At 35.9% G+C, this 16,336-nt stretch overlaps 1 protein-coding gene across 1 annotated transcript in view; it reads right to left on the reverse strand.

Annotated features, from left to right (window-relative positions):
* Nucleotides 1–16,336, reverse strand: part of SLC25A31 (solute carrier family 25 member 31) — a 51,015-nt gene that overhangs the window by 4,002 nt on the left and 30,677 nt on the right. Inside the window, exons 5-7 of the mRNA XM_017886737.1 lie at nucleotides 5,841–5,962; nucleotides 3,006–3,160; nucleotides 1,437–1,562 (exon numbers count right to left, since the gene is read on the reverse strand). Coding sequence (XP_017742226.1) covers nucleotides 1,437–1,562; nucleotides 3,006–3,160; nucleotides 5,841–5,962 — 403 coding nt within the window. The remainder of the gene's footprint in view (nucleotides 1–1,436; nucleotides 1,563–3,005; nucleotides 3,161–5,840; nucleotides 5,963–16,336) is intronic.

The raw sequence follows: 16,336 nt of genomic DNA on the forward strand, positions 1-16,336 counted from the left end.
AGGATATTTTCTTACATATCCAAAGTACAGTTATCAAATTCAGGAAATTTAATACCATTGACTCAATCCATAGTCTACATGCATATTAATTTTCTATTTTAAAAAGTTTCTCAATGTGCTAAATTAGAGCTAACTATAGAAAGAGAAGAAACGCAGACATAAATGGAATAACTCTAAGTATTATCCTGAAAAGAAGTAACAGGTTAGTTTTATCCTGCCAGATTGCCTACTGGTCCTTCCAGGACCATTCTGTAGTCAATAAAAATGAGGGTAATGATAGTAACTACACCTCAGTGTTTTGAGAATTTAATGAGTAAAAGTATAGAATTCTTAGGACAGAATAAAGCATATAATAAGCACTATATTACTATTCTAGTTTTCTGACCTCATTATTTTCACTTGCCCTCATAAAACTTATGACCTGGCTATACTGAACTACTTCTCAAGCCATATTTCTGTGTACGATTCTCCCCCTATGCTTAGAATGTTCTCTCACTGACTGAAGTAAGCCTACTCATTGAGATTTAGCTCTCTAAAAGACCACGTCTGATCATTTTAAGCATTTGGGCAACCCTCCTCTATGTATTCCTGGAACCTACACACATTTGTATTTAAACCATTAACTGTTGTCTTCAATATTAGACTATGAATTTGGGTGCAGATTTTGTCTTTTTCTTTCACCAGAGCATAGCATAGATAAAGCATGCAAATATTTGCTGAATGAATGAATGCAATAAGTACAGGTTGTTATCCCTTATCTGAAATGCTTGGAACTAGAAGTTTTTGAATTTTTTCAGATTTTGAAATATTTGCTTTGTATACTTACCAGCTGAGCATCTGAAATCCGAAAAGCTCCAATGGGCATTTCCCTTGAGCATCATGTTGGTGCTCAAAACATTTTGAATTTTGGGGTGTTCTGCATTTAGGATTTTCAGATTTGGGATGGTCAACTGGTAATAACAATAGAGATCAAATTCATCAAAAATTTGGTTTAGGGATTTATATTTAGAACATAAACCATTACAAACAAGTTTCTGTCCTTGGAGTTCAAAATTATTTACTTTCTTAAAAATATATTACAATAAACAATGAAATATTTCAATGGCTCATGACTGGGCTCATTCTACTTAATCTAGTATATCAGTTAAGATAGACATACTCATCCAATTTCTGCCATAACCCTCTACCTTCCAAGCAATATATGCTACAGGAATAGTAGGCATTTCTGTTTTGATGGTAGGTGAGGAAGAAGCTTTGCTGGCTGATGGTTATTTTAGGATAGGAAAGAATATAAGACAGAATACATCATGTATTTATTTTAGCTAAGTAAAACAAATGATCTATGCCTTTCAGCCAAAATTTCTCTTACATTTGATTATACCCAAATATGAGATATTAAAAACTCAACTAAGCTTAGAAACAATAACATAAAATACCTGCATCATCATACGTCTTCTAACTGTGTCAAAGGGATAAGAAAGTATTCCAGAGCATGTAGTCACAACTTGAGCAATGAAAAAGGAGACAAGAAATGGAGTTTTCTTTGGCTTTGGTAATAAACCCTAGAAAAGAAAAATGTACCAAGTAACTATCCAAATTTCTAAAATATCTTACATTCGTAAGTTAAAGGATAATTTTTACAAATATATGAAAGACGGTCCAATTATACTTAAAATGCAGTAAAAAAGCTGGATTTAATAGTGGCAGATCAATAAAAAGTGGACTGCCACACATCACATGACTACATTTCAAAAGTATATTTCAAAAATATAAAGCCTATTTGCCATGATAAGGATTTGTTATTAATGCACATAAAACTAGGGAAGATAGCAGACACTGACAACAAAGAAGTTCTTCCATGGCTCTTCCTTGTGGGGTTAAAAAAAGTGAAAAAAATGCTTGCTTTAATCATCAACACATATTTGATGAGCAGCTTTAAAACTTTAATCTAGTGGAGAAACGTTCCTAAATTTCACTACTGCAGGTGATAACAAAGAAAACTAGAGACAGAGTATGCACATAACATTTTTTGTGATTAAATAAATGTATGAGATCCTGTAATTTCTATTAACATAGCAGTCTAAAAAATACACTAAAAACTGATCTGTCCAGATTTCATTAATTCCTTTTGGAAGCATTATAATGTAGGCATTAAGAACATGGGTTTTTTTGCTTGCCTTTAACAAGTAAATTACTTACCATTTCTAGGCTATTTACTTAGCAATTCCTAGGCTATTTATCTTTAAACAAAGGGGGGATTTTATTTTTTTATTATTTATTTTAAACAACTAGAAGTATCTTTATTTTCTTGTTTTTTTTTTTATTTCAATAGGTTTTTGGGGAACAGGTAGTGTTTTGGTTACATGGATAAGTTCTTTACTGGTGATTTCTGAGATTTAAGATGTAAAGTACTTAAAAAAGATTCCTACAACTAAGTAATAGCTAAAAATTGGCAGCCATTATTACAATTTTCTTTTCCTACCACATGGAAGTGTTCTTAAAATCTGAAATGAAAAGGTAAATTGCAGAACAACCTGGAGAATACAACACAGAATCTAACAGTATCTAGGAGATAACCAAGCTACAGTAGCATTTATTTAGTTAATTTGCTTTGCCTACTTCTCAAAATGACATTTGATTATTTGCATATAAAAAGTGATAATAGGGTTAATATGAAATCAGAAAAACTGCTAGAAGATGCCTTTCCATATACCAATGATTTGATGATGATGTAAGCTTAATTAGCATGTTTTTCATTTGCAATGTGATGTATATGAAAACATCTCAAAAACTTAGATACATGCTTTATAAGTAAAGTCAGATCCACACTGCAGTTATAATTTAATTAGGTTATGGTAAAATCATGATTAAGCAGAATTTCATGTCTCTCTTATTTCATCACTGATTTTTATTTTTATAATTAAAAGTAACATATCTGCTGAAAACATTATTAAATAAATGGAAACCATATATGTAATATGTCCAAGTTAAAGCCCCCAGATTACCTTAACTGTGTCATAAGCTCCAAAATAAGAGGCTCGGTACACAATGATGCCCTGTACTGAAACACCAAACCCTTGGTATAAACCAGCAATTCCATCTGATTTTGCTATTTTCATAATACAGTCACCTAAACCCTTGAATTGTCGCTCTTCAGGACCTAAAATAAAGCCATTTAAAATTTATTAGCAACATTATATACCCAATAAACACTTTAATCAAAATAAACCTTCACAGATCTAAATGGTCTGAAATTCCCACTTACAAATCTAACAAAGAAGGCACAAATCAAAATCCTCCCATTCTTTTACAGGTAATCAAGATTTCAAGTAATATCTCAAAAGAAATTATGGAAAATATTAATCTCTCATGAAAACAATTTACTTCAAACAACCTACCTTAAAACATTTTATTAAAGTTACCAGAAGTTACTAATTGAGGTTCAGAAAATAATTTGAAATGGGCCAGGTGAGATGGTTCATGCCTGTAATTCCAGCACTTTGGGAGGCCAAGGCAGAAGGACTGCTTGAGGCCAGGAGTTCAAGACCAGCCTGGGCAACATAGTGAGACCCTGCCACTACAAAAAATTAAAAAATGTTAGCCAGGAGGCTGAGGCAGGTGGATCACTTGAGACTAGGAGTTGGAGGTTTCACTGAGCTATGATTGTATTCCAGCCTAGGCAACAGAGTAAGACCCTGTCTCCATTAAAACAAAACAAAACAAAACAAAGAAACACTTAGAAATGAAAAACTCGACAGGGCACTGTGGCTCACATCTGTAATCCCAGCACTTTGGGAGGCCGAGGTGGGTGGATCACGAGGTCAGGAGTTCAAGACCAGCCTGGCCAAGATGGTGAAACCCTTCTCGACTAAAAATACAAAAATTAGCCGGGTGTGGTGGTGGGCGCCTGCAATCCCTACCCAGAGACCGAGGCAGGAGAACTGCTTGAACCTGGGAGGCAGAGGCTGTAGTGAGCTGAGATCATGCCACTGTACTCCAGCCTGGGTGACAGAACGAGACTCTGTCTCAAAAAAAAAAAAAAAAAAAAAAAAAAGTAATGAAAACTCTGGGACTGTGGAAAAGCAAAATGATAAAGCTAAAACTTCTAAGGATAGTTTAAGATAGTTAACATTTCACATGAAGGGGTCATATTTTCTAGTATTTTCTGGCTTTATTTTCTTTTCCCTTGACCAAGAATTCCTTGACAATATTTTAAAACTATTATATATGTACAATATAATCTTCTAAAATTAACTAAATCCTCCTGATCTGAAAGAGAAAACAAAACTATGGGACTTAAAGCAAGATAATATTGAGTTATTTTACGCTCTTATTAATAAAAATAAAATTTCAACTTCCAGTTAAATAGATGAAACTCACATTTTTATTTTTGCTCAAACTGCCACCCCTTCTGAGACATTTTCTGATCACTTATTTAAAATTGGTATCACTCCCTTCTAACTTTTTTCCCTAGCATTTATCATTAAGTGACAATATATTTTAGTCATTTATTCATTTATTATTACTTGTATCCTCCACTAGACTCTTAGGTACACGAGGCGTGAGCTCTATGTCTTATATGGGGGGTGGGGTGTGAATATGTGTGCATATATATACATATACACACTCACACACACCCTGTATCTGCAGGCACCCTGTAATCCAGAAGGCACTCAATGTTTGTTGAATGAATCTCTGTACCCTGAAGAAACTCTATTACATTAACAATAACGAAATAAAACAGGTTTAAAGCCAGATAGGCCAAGAAGAGAACATGACAGAATGAAATCCACAAAATTTTGCCAGATGGAGAGAATAGGGAGGAGTGGTAACTCACCAAATAGAGCAGAAAAAGCTGAACTTATTTTCTTACAGAGGAAGATATTGTTGGGAAGCAAGCCATTTGATCACAATAACCTCAGAAAGACTTAGAAATCAGAGGAACTAACTACTACTTCCAGGATGAAAGCAAAGGAGCAGGGAGATGCTCAATATCCACAACCTCACCCTGAGCAGCCAAATAACTGACTGTGCTGCCACCCACAGAACTGAACACAGGTTCCAGATTTAACTGGGCAGTTGTGTGATCTCTGCAAACACTCAAACACTGAAAAAAGACTCACATAAAGATATTTTACTGTGAAATATGAGATCATCAGGGATAGAAAGAAACTAAAAAGAAAAAACATATACTAAAGGATCCAAGGTAAGCAAATTGGTATCTTAAGAGCAACATTAGAAACTAGAAGTCAGGGTAATTTTTCATAATTGTGAAGGAAAATAATTTTAAACTCAGACTTTTATATATGTCTTACCCTTTTGAGAGGGTAAGACAAATAATTTTTTTTAGATATGTAAGAGGTTATTTTATTTTTTTCACTCTTTCTCAAAAAGTTACCAAATAACATACTCTTCGAAAAAAAAAAAAAAAAAGGGTGTAATAACAAAAAAGGGAAGATGTGATATTTAAGTAAGGATAGAGGCAAAGGGACTCCCTAGGATGAGATATGTGCATCTAACCTAGAAAGGAGCTATAGCTGAGACAGGACTAACTGCATGGAAAAAAATCTAGGAAGGGCTTTCTAGGAAGAAAAATGGGACTAAGTTATAAGCAGTTTTTAACGCTCACTTTTTTGTTACAACAGGCTTTCCCTCCTTCCCTTTTTTAAGGGAAAAGCAGCAAGTAATATACTTTAGGCCCTATGACTCTACCATTTGGTTGAGAATAAAGTTTCTAGACTTTATCTGGTAACACTATCATAGCACAATTAATGATAATAAATAACACATGGTTCCAAATGCAAAGAAGGGAATAGTTAGTATTTCTAAAAATCTCATACCTTTTCCAATATCGACACCTAATCGGGTTCGGGCAAAATCTAGAGGATATACTACACATAAGGATGTTGCTCCAGCAGCTCCACCAGAAGCCAGGTTTGCCAAAAACCACCTCCAGAACTGAAACATATTAATTTAAAAGTGATTATTAAACCACAGAATCTAACTGTTTAAGATACCTGGTAAGTTCTTGTTTTTATAAATGTTAAAACAACAGATTTATAAGCTACTTTTATAAAGTAAACATCTATAATAATGCATACCATGCTATCCAAAATATTTTCTCTTCACAGCCACGTAGCCTTTGTTTCATGCAGTCTGGAAGACACAGTTTGGATGCTGACATACTGAAATTCCAGGATATTTTAATGTTCTCCAGCAAAGCAGCCCAAATTAGCAAAATAGGTCACATAATCAACTCTTTACACTGCATACTCTTTTTTATTAATAGCTACATACATTCTTAATAATAGTGTTTGCTATGATTATAATGTCAGGCACATATGGAGGCTTTAGTTGTGCCCTTTTACTGGGAAGGGTACAGTAAATACTGCAATTACTTTTTGCACCAACCTAAAGTATTTCATAATGCCCCAGTTCACTTTGTAACTTAAATAGAATTAAGTTTGAATAGCTCAAAAATATATATTTAATTATGTTCAAATGACAACATGGAAATTGGCAGACATCAATCATAACGTAGTTGTATGGAATTTAAGTTGGCCTCACTGGTCTACTAGTTCACATGAGCTATTGAAGAAGTATAATTATTTTTTATCCACATTTAAAACGTGCCCTCCCCAGGCTCAGCAAGATGCTTTTCAACATCTAGTGCTTACGGGAGAAGAAAGGAGTATCTGAATTGGAGCTGTTATGAAAAATCCAGAATATGAGGCCACTGCAAGCATTAAATACATTAAAGTGAATAATATTCTAGTCACGCTCAATTTCTTGGTTTATTTTCTGGCTTTTATTTCTAACAATAAAGTGTCAGACAGCTTTGCAATTCTCAATGTTCTCTAGTCCTGGAATGCCCTTCCTTTCTTAAACAAAAAAATAGTTATTGCTTCATGCTGTAATTCAAGTTCCACTTCTCTCATGAAATATCTGATCTCCAACCCATCTATTGAAACTGTATATGATCATATCTTTTTCCCATAAATACTGCATCTCTGTCAGAGAATTAAAGTTGAATCCCATGACCAATACGTAAAACGTATTAACATGTTATAGACTCTTTTTTTTTTTTGAGACGGAGTCTTGCTCTGTTGCCCAGGCTGGAGTACAGTGGGGCAATCTCGGCTCACTACAGAGACTCTTATTTTTTAAATAGCACTTACAACCATTTTCTACTTTCAATTTATAATTATTTGTGTACATTTATACTCCTACAGACTATAAATTTCCTTTTTTTCTTTTTATTTTTTTTGAGACAGACTCTTGCTCTGTCACCCAGGCTGGAGTGCAGTGGCGTGATCTCGGCTCACTGCAAGCTCTGCCTCCCGGGTTCACACCGTTCTTCTGCCTCAGCCTCCCGAGTAGCTGAGATTACAGGTGCCTGCCACCACACCTGGCTAATTTTATATATATATATATTTTTAGTAGAGACAGGGTTTCACCGTGTTAGCCAGGATGGTCTCCATCTCCTGACCTCGTGATTCGCCCACCTAGGCTTCCCAAAGTGCTGGGATTACAGGTGTGAGCCACCACGCCCAGCCCACACTATAAATTTCTTGAGGTCAGCATTGTTTTCCCTTAACAGCTTTACTAAGTATAATTCACACATCATAAAATTCACCTATGTAAAGCATACAATTCAATCGTTACTATATTCACAGAGTTGTGCAACCATCACCACAGTTTAGAATATTTTCATCACACCAAAAAGAAACCCCAGGCCTGCTATAAGTCACTCTACATCCTCCCTACCTCCCTCAGTCCTAGGCAACCATTAAATTACTTTCTGTCTCTATTTGCTTACTTGGACATTTCATATAAATGGAATCACACAAGACACACTCTTTTGTGACTGGTTTCCTTCATTTAGCATAATGTTTTCAAGGTTCATCCATGTAGCAGTATGTATTAATACTTCATTCCTTTTTATTGCCAAATAATATTCTATTTTAGGAACATTATCTACTCATCAGCTGATGAACATCTGGGTTGTTTCCATTTGTTTGAGGCCAAGATTCTTAATTCCTCTGTTTATTTCACAGAGGAAGTCATGAGGTCTTGCCCAGAGATGTTAAGTAAGTATTTGTTTAATTAAGTATACTGGTAATGCCACTTACTCTTCCCAGACTCCCATGGATCTTTTTAAGCAACACTCATCAGTTTTATTGTATAGGCAGCATGTCTCATCATACAGAAATAATTAGATCAGGAGATTGCATCTGACACAAGGGTAGTTAATCCACAGTGTAGTAAATGATTGGTAACCTGGTAGAAAAAGACAAGCTGGGCCAGAGCCTCTTTCTTGGGAACTGAACTTTAAAGATTCAATACTAGTTATCAATAAGGACAGAAAAGGAAAAGTTAATGTCTTAGCCTTTTTGAAGACTGTTTAAAGCTATAGATCCTCTCCTAAGAAAAATCACACATGTATAAACATACATTTTAGAGTGTGGGGATTCTGGAAGCATTCATGGATCCCAGGTTAAGAACCTCTGACTTTAGAAAGGCCAAAAAGGATTACTATGATACAAATATTGAATTTAAAGGAATAAGAAAATATCAGTAAGTAAAAAAAGTAGGCAATAACGAGAAAACAGAGCAAACATACACACGAAAAGCACGTAATTAGAGAGAAAGACCAGGTGACTTGGGAGAGAAAGATGAGAGTATAGTTTGGTCCATAGAGGTGCCTGTAGTTGAAATTCAAGTGCCACTGTATCATTACAATAAATCCTCTTTTTCCTGAGGTAATCTGAGTCAATGTCTGCTTCTGAAAACCAAGCACGTCGACCAAATAAGATATGTGGCATAAAGATTTATAAAGTAGACCTTAAGTTCTACTTAATCTTTTTTTCTTTCTTGATGAGAAAGAAGGCAGATCAATGATTTTTGGGGTGGATAATCGTGTACTTTATCATTCAAACCAGGACACTTCCGATAGAGAAAGTGGGAGCTATGAAAAAACGACAGGGGCAGGCACAACATGTATAAACAGTATGGCCAATCTATGTAGTGATGGTAAGAAGGATAGAAATAGAGGGAGAAAGGCAGTAAGAATCTGCCCATGCTGAGTGATGATCCTGCATTTATGTAACAAAACCTGTCCCTCCACAAGTAAGATTGAAAATAAAACAGACCCATAAGAGGTAGTATGTATATAAGTATAAATGAGTTTTGGTTGTTGTACGTAATTTAAAGTATTACTATATTGGTGTTTTTTTTTCTTCCCCCCAGGCTGGAGTGTAGTGGTGAAATCTGCGCACACTGCAAGCTCCCGGGTTCACGACATTCTCCTGCCTCAGCCTCCCGAGTAGCTGGGACTACAGGCGCCCGTCACCATGCCTGGCTAATTTTTTGTATTTTTAGTAGAGACGGGGTTTCACCGTGTTAGCCAGGATGGTCTTGATCTCCTGACCTTGTGATCTGCCCTCCTCGGCCTCCCAAAGTGCTGGGATTACAGGTGTGAGCCACCACGCCCAGCATACTATATTGTTAAAAGAAGAGGCACAGAGAAGAATCAGGAAGGGAGAAGAAGATGAAAGTCTGAGAGTTCTGAGGAAAAATAATCCTATTTATTTTTAATTGTTGACAAATACTGTGTGAAAAGACTCAATGATGCATCAAACAACAAATGCCCTGAGACCAAAGTTGTTTAAAACAACTTGTCTGGACAGGGAAGAGAGCTGGAAGCAGCTCTAGTCTTCCCCATTGAGGGTTGTGCTGAAAGCTGCTAATGGGTGGCTGACGAACAGTTTATGCCCAGGCCCAGCTGAGGCTCATCCATTCTAGTCGCCTCAGGTGAATTTGGGAGTTAGATTGGAACAAACTAGCCGAGCAAATGCTTTAAGCTCTGAGTCCTACTCTCCTTATCTGTACCTTTTGGGTAAAAATAACTACCTCAAAGACTGAAATGAAAATTCAGTGAAACAATATATAGCAGGCACATGCTTCTCTTACCATTTTTTAAAAAACTTTATTTTGAGATAATTTTGGATTCACATGTATTATAAGGAGTAATATACCAAGAGACTATAAATCATTCAACGAATTATCCCCAGTGTACCAGCATATCTGTAGTATAAGAAATGGACATGATAAGGCCTACCCTATTCAGATTTTGTCAGTTTAACATGTACTTAGTTGTGTGTTTATTCAGTTATACACAGTTTTGTCACATGTTCAAATTGGTCAACAGTTCCACAAGAAGGATCCCTCATGCCACTCTTAAAATCACAGCCACTTTTCTCCCTTCTGGCAAACAGTATTCTTTTTTCCATCACTATAATTTCATCATTTCAAGAATGTTATATAAAAGCAATCAGACAGCATATAACCTTTGAGATTGGGTTTTTCTACCTTAAAACCCAAAGTTGGCGCACATATCAAAAGTTTGTTCCTTTTTTGTATACTGATAAAATATACACAAGATTTACCATTTTAACTATTTTAAGTGTACAATTCAATGGCATTAAGTATGTCTGCAATGTTGTTTAAACTTTGTCACTACTTCCAGAACTTTCTCATCATCCTAAACAGAACTCTGTAACTCATTAAACACTAACTCCCCATCTCCCCTCTCAGTTTAACAGAGGTTAACCACCTGTTAATTTATAATCTGCCTTCTGTCGCTATGAATTTGTCTATACTAAGTACTTAAGTAGAGTCATACAATATTTGCCCTATCAAAAGTTTGTTCCTAGACAAGAATGTCCACTCTCACCATTTCTATTCAACATAGTGATGAAAGTCATAGCCAGAGCAATCAGGCAAGAGAAAGAAATAAAAGGCATCCAAATAGGAAAAGGGGAAGTTAAATTACATGAGTAACTTAACCAAGAAAACCCTAGATATACCACCCAAACCCTAAATATACCTCTAGACCTGATAAATGACTTCAGTAAAGTTTCTGAATACAGAATCAATGTACAAAAGTCAGTAGCATTTCTACACACCAATAGCATTCAAGATGAGACTCAAATCAAGAACTCAATCCCATTTATAGTAGCCCCCCCCCACACACAAAACACATAGGAATACTTTTCACCAAGGAGGTGAAAAATCCCTACAAGGAGAACTACAAAACACTGATGGAAGAAATCATACATGACACAAACAAATGGAGAAACATTTCATGCTCATGTACTGGAAGAATCAGTATCATTAAAATGACCATACTGCCCAAAGCAATTACAGATTCAACAGAATTCCTATCAAATTACCAACATCAGTTTTCAAAGAATTAGAAAAAAGCATTCTAAAATTCACATGGAACCAAAAAAAGAGACTGAATTGCCAAATGAATCCCAAGCAAAAAGAACAAATCCATAGGCATCACATTACCTGACATCAAACTATACTACAAGGCTATAGTACCCAAAACAGCATGGTGCCGGTACAAAAACAGACACATAGACCAATGGAACCGAATAAAGAACCCAGAAACAAGGCCACACACCTACAATCAACTGATCTTTGACAAAGTTGACAATAATAAACAATGAGAAAAGGACACCCTATTCAACAAATGGTGCTGGGAAAAATGGCTAGCTATATGCAGAAGAATGAAACTGGGTCCCTACCCTTCACCATATACAAATATTAATTCAAGATGAATTAAAGACTAAAATTAAATGTAAGACTTCAAACTAAAAAAATCCTAGACAAAACCTAGGAAAATTCTAAACATTGGCCGTGGCAAAGAACTGATGACTTAGACCTCAAAGGCAAATGCAACAAAAACAAAAACTGACAAATGGGACTTAAAGAGCTTCTGCACAACATTCAATGGAGGAAACAGACAATATGCAGAATGGGAGAAAATATGTACAAACTATTCACCTGACAAAGGATTAATATCCAGAATCTATAAGGAACTTAAATAAATCAACCAGAAAAAAACCAAATAGCTCCATTAAAAAATGGGCAAAGGACATGAACAGACATTTCTCAAAAGATGACATACAACTGGTCAACAAACATATGAAAAAATGTTCAACATCATTAACTGATATGGTTTGGCTGTGTCCTCACCGAAATCTCGAATTCTATCTCCCAGAATTCCCACATGTTGTGGGAAAGACCCAGGGGAGGTAACTGAATCATGGGGGTCAGTCTTTCCTGTGCTATTCTCATGATAGTAGATAAGTCTCATGAGATCTAATGGGTTTATCAGGGGTTTCCACTTTTGCTTCCTCCTCATTTTTCTCTTGCCACCATCACGTTAAAAAGTGCCTTTCACCTCCCGCCATGATTCTGAGGCCTCCATAGCCATGTGGAATTGCAAATCCAATTACATCTCTTTTTCTTCCCAGTCTCAGGTATGTCTTTACCAGCAGGATGAAAATGGACTAATACACTAATCATCAGATAAATGCATATTAAAAGCACAATGAGATACCATCTCACACTAGTCAAAAAGGCTATTAAAAGGTCATAAAATAATAGATGTCAGTCATATGCAAAAAAGGGAATGCTTATACATCATTGGTGGGACTGTAAATTAGTTCAACCCCCATGGAAAACAGTATGGAGATATCTCAAAGAACTAAAAATAGAACTACTATGCAATCCTATTACTGGCTATCTATACAAAGGAAGAGAAACTCTTGTATCAAAAAGACAGCTGAACTTGTATGTTTATCTTAGCACGAATCACAATAACAAAGTCATAGAATCAACCTAAGTGCCCATCAATGGATGACTGGATAAAGAAAATGTGGTAATATATACACCATGGAATACCATGCAGCTTTAAAAAAAGAATGAAATAATGTCCTTGGCAGCAACATAGATGCAGCTAAAGGACATTATTGTAAGTGAATTAATGCAGAAACAGAAAATCAAATACTGCATGTTCTCACTTGTAAGTGGGAGCTAAACAAGGGGTACACGTGGACATAAAGGTGGAAACAATAGACACTGGCAACTCTAAAAGTAGGGAGGAAAGGGGGGAAGGGTTGAAAAGCTACCTGTTGGGTAGTATGTTGACTATTTGGTTGATGGGTTCAACAGATGCCCAAACCCCAGCATTACACAATATACCCATGTAACAAACGTGCATGTATCCCCTGAATCTATTATTTTAAAATTTTCTTCCTTTCTGTTACTAATATCCCATGATGTGATTTATCATAGTTTAACCATTTGCCTACTGAAGGACATCTGAGTTGTTTCTAGATTTTGCCTATTGCAAGAAAAGCTGCTATTGAACACTGTGTACACTGGTTTTTGTATAAACATAAATTTTCATTTCTCCAGGATAAATTCCCACCCAAAAGTGTAAACACGCATCCTATGGTGGGTGCATGTTAGTTTCTAAGAAATCGCCATACTTTTTTCCAGAGTGGCAATGTCATTTCACATTCCACCAGCAATGTAAGACTGATTTGGTTTCTCTGCACTGTGACCAATTTGGTGTTGTCATTATTGTAGGTATTTAGTGATATCTTATTGTGTTGTATCAATGACTTAAACATTTTTTAGGTACAATGGCTAAAAGTATCAATGACTTAAAATTTTTTTTAGTTGACAATTGTATATATTTATGGGGTACAATGTGGAATTTTGATATATATTTATATTGCTGAGTGCCAAGCTAATTAACATATATATCGCATACTTAAATTTTTGTTGTGAGAACATTTAAAACCTACTCTTTTAGCAATTTTCAAATATACATTATTATTAACTACAGTCTCATGGTGTACAACAGAGCCCTAAAACTTATTCCTCCTGTCTAAATGAAACTTTGTACCCTTTGAGCAACATCTCCCCATTCCTCATCTCCCGACCCTCCATCGACCCCAGAAACCACCAGTCTACTTTGCTTCTGTGAGATCAACATTTTAAAATTCCATATATAAGTGGGATGTACAAAAGTCAATAGCAGTATTTGTCTTTCTGCACCTGGCTTGCTTCACTTACTTGGTTATTCCACGTCACAAATGACAGAATTTCTGTCTTCTATAAGGCTGAATAATATTCCACTGAATACATACATTTTCTTTATCTATTCATCTGCTCATGGACACTTAGTTGCTTCCATATTCTAGCTATCGTGAATAATGCTGCAATAAACAAGACTGCAGACTGAGCAGATCTCTCTTCATCATGCTGATTTCAACTCCTTTGGATATATAACCCAGTAGTGGGACTGCTGAATACTGTGGGAGTTCTATTTTTCGTTTTTTTTTTTTTTTTTTTTTTTGAGATGGGGTCTCGCTCTGTCACCAGACTGGAGTGCAATGGCACGATCTCGGCTCACTGCAACATCCACCGCCCGGGTTCAAGCGATTCTCCTGCCTCAGCCTCTCTAGTAGCTAGCATTACAGGGACGTACCACCACACCAAGCAATTTATAGATTCAATGCTATTCCTATCAAATTACCAATGTCACTCTTCACAGAACTAGAAAAAAACGTTTAAAAATTCATATGTAACCAAAAAAGAGCACAAATGGCCAAGGCAATCCTAAGCAAAAAGAATGAAGCTAGAGGTATCATTTTACCCAACTTCAAACTATAGAACTGGGCTAAAGTAACCAAAACAGCATGGCACTAAGACAAAAACAGGCACATAGGCCAATGGAACAGAACAGAGAGCCCAGAAATAAAACTGCATACCTACAGTAATTTAATCTTTGACAAAGCTGACAAAAACAAGTAATGAGGAAAGGACTCCTTATTCAATAAATAGTGGTGGGCTAGCCATATACAGAAGATTAAAGTTGGACTCCTTCCTTACACTATATATAAAAATCAACTCAAGATGGATTAAAGACTTAAATGTAAAACCCAAAACTAAAAAAACTATGGAAGACAACCCAGGCAATATCATTCTTGACATAGGAACGGGCAAAGATTTCATGAAAAAGACACCAAAAGCAACTGCAACAAAAGCAAAAATTGACAAATAGGACCTAAACTTAAGAGCTTCTGCACAGTAAAAGAAACTATTAACAGAGTAAACAGACAACCTACAGAATGGGAGAAAATATTTGCAAACTGACAATGGTCTACTATCTAGCATCTACAAGGAACTTAAAAAAATTTGCAACAGAAAAACAACCCCACTAAAAAGTGCGCAAAGGACGTGAACAGACACTTTTAAAAAAAGACATACACATGGCCAACAACCATATGAAAAGGCTCAGTATCACTGATCATCAGAAAAATGCAAATCAAAACCACAATGTGATACTGTCTCATGGTCAGAATGGCTACTATTAAAAAGTCAAAAAATAATAGATGCTGGCGAGCTTGTAGAGAAAAGGGAACACTTATATACTGTTGCTGGGAGTGTAAATTAGTTGGACCATTGTGGAAAGCAGTATAGCGATTCCTCAAAGAGCTAAAAACAGAAGTATCATTACTGGGTATATACCCAGAGTAACATAAATCATTCTACTATAAAGACACATGTATGCGAATGTTCATTGTAGCACTACTCACAATAGCAAAAATCTGGAATCAACTTAAGTGCCCATAAATGGCAGATTGGATAAAGAAAATGTGGTACATATATAACATGCAATACTATGCAGCCATAAAAAAAAAATCATATCTTTTGTGGGAACGTGAACAGAGCTGGAGGCTATTATCCTTAGCAAACTAACGCAGGAACAGAAAACCAAATACTACATGTTCTCACTTATAAGTGGGAGCTAAATGATGAGAACTTATGACTACAAAGAAGGAAAAAACAGACATTGGGATCTACTTTAGGGTGGGGGGTGGGAGGATGGAGAGATGCAGGAAAAATAACTATTGGGCGCTAGGCTTAATACTTGAGTGATGAAATTATCTGTACAAAAAACCCCTGTGACACGAGTTTACCTATAAAGCAAACCTTGACATGTACCCCCAAACCTAAAATAAAAGTAAAAAAACCTCATGTAGCTACATAAGATCCAAATCTTAAACCTTCCAATTCTAAGTCTAGGGAATTTTCTTGGTTACCTTTCTACCTGCGTCCCCTCACCCCACCCCACTACCCTGGCCAAAGCGCAAAGCATTCAATCAACAACTTAATAAAACTGTGAAAAAAGGGAATACAGAGCATAAAAGGAAATTTAATGAAGCAGCAACAAAGAAATGTTCCACAAAGACTTGCTTTTAAAAAACCTTCTAAGATAGCTTGGTTGGCTGAGGCAGGAGTGGCAGGTGAGGAGTGATAGGGAGAAAAAGACAAAAGATGAGGGGGAAGGGAGATTTTGTAAGAGTGAGGGGAAGATCTTGGGAGTAATGTAGGTACTATAGTATATTGGATACAGCCAAACAAATAGAAATCAGAATAAATGACATGTAGTTTATATGAGTAGGAA

The sequence above is a fragment of the Rhinopithecus bieti genome, unplaced genomic scaffold (assembly GCF_001698545.2).
Source record: "Rhinopithecus bieti isolate Rb0 unplaced genomic scaffold, ASM169854v2 scaffold_14665, whole genome shotgun sequence".
NCBI lineage: Eukaryota > Metazoa > Chordata > Mammalia > Primates > Cercopithecidae > Rhinopithecus > Rhinopithecus bieti.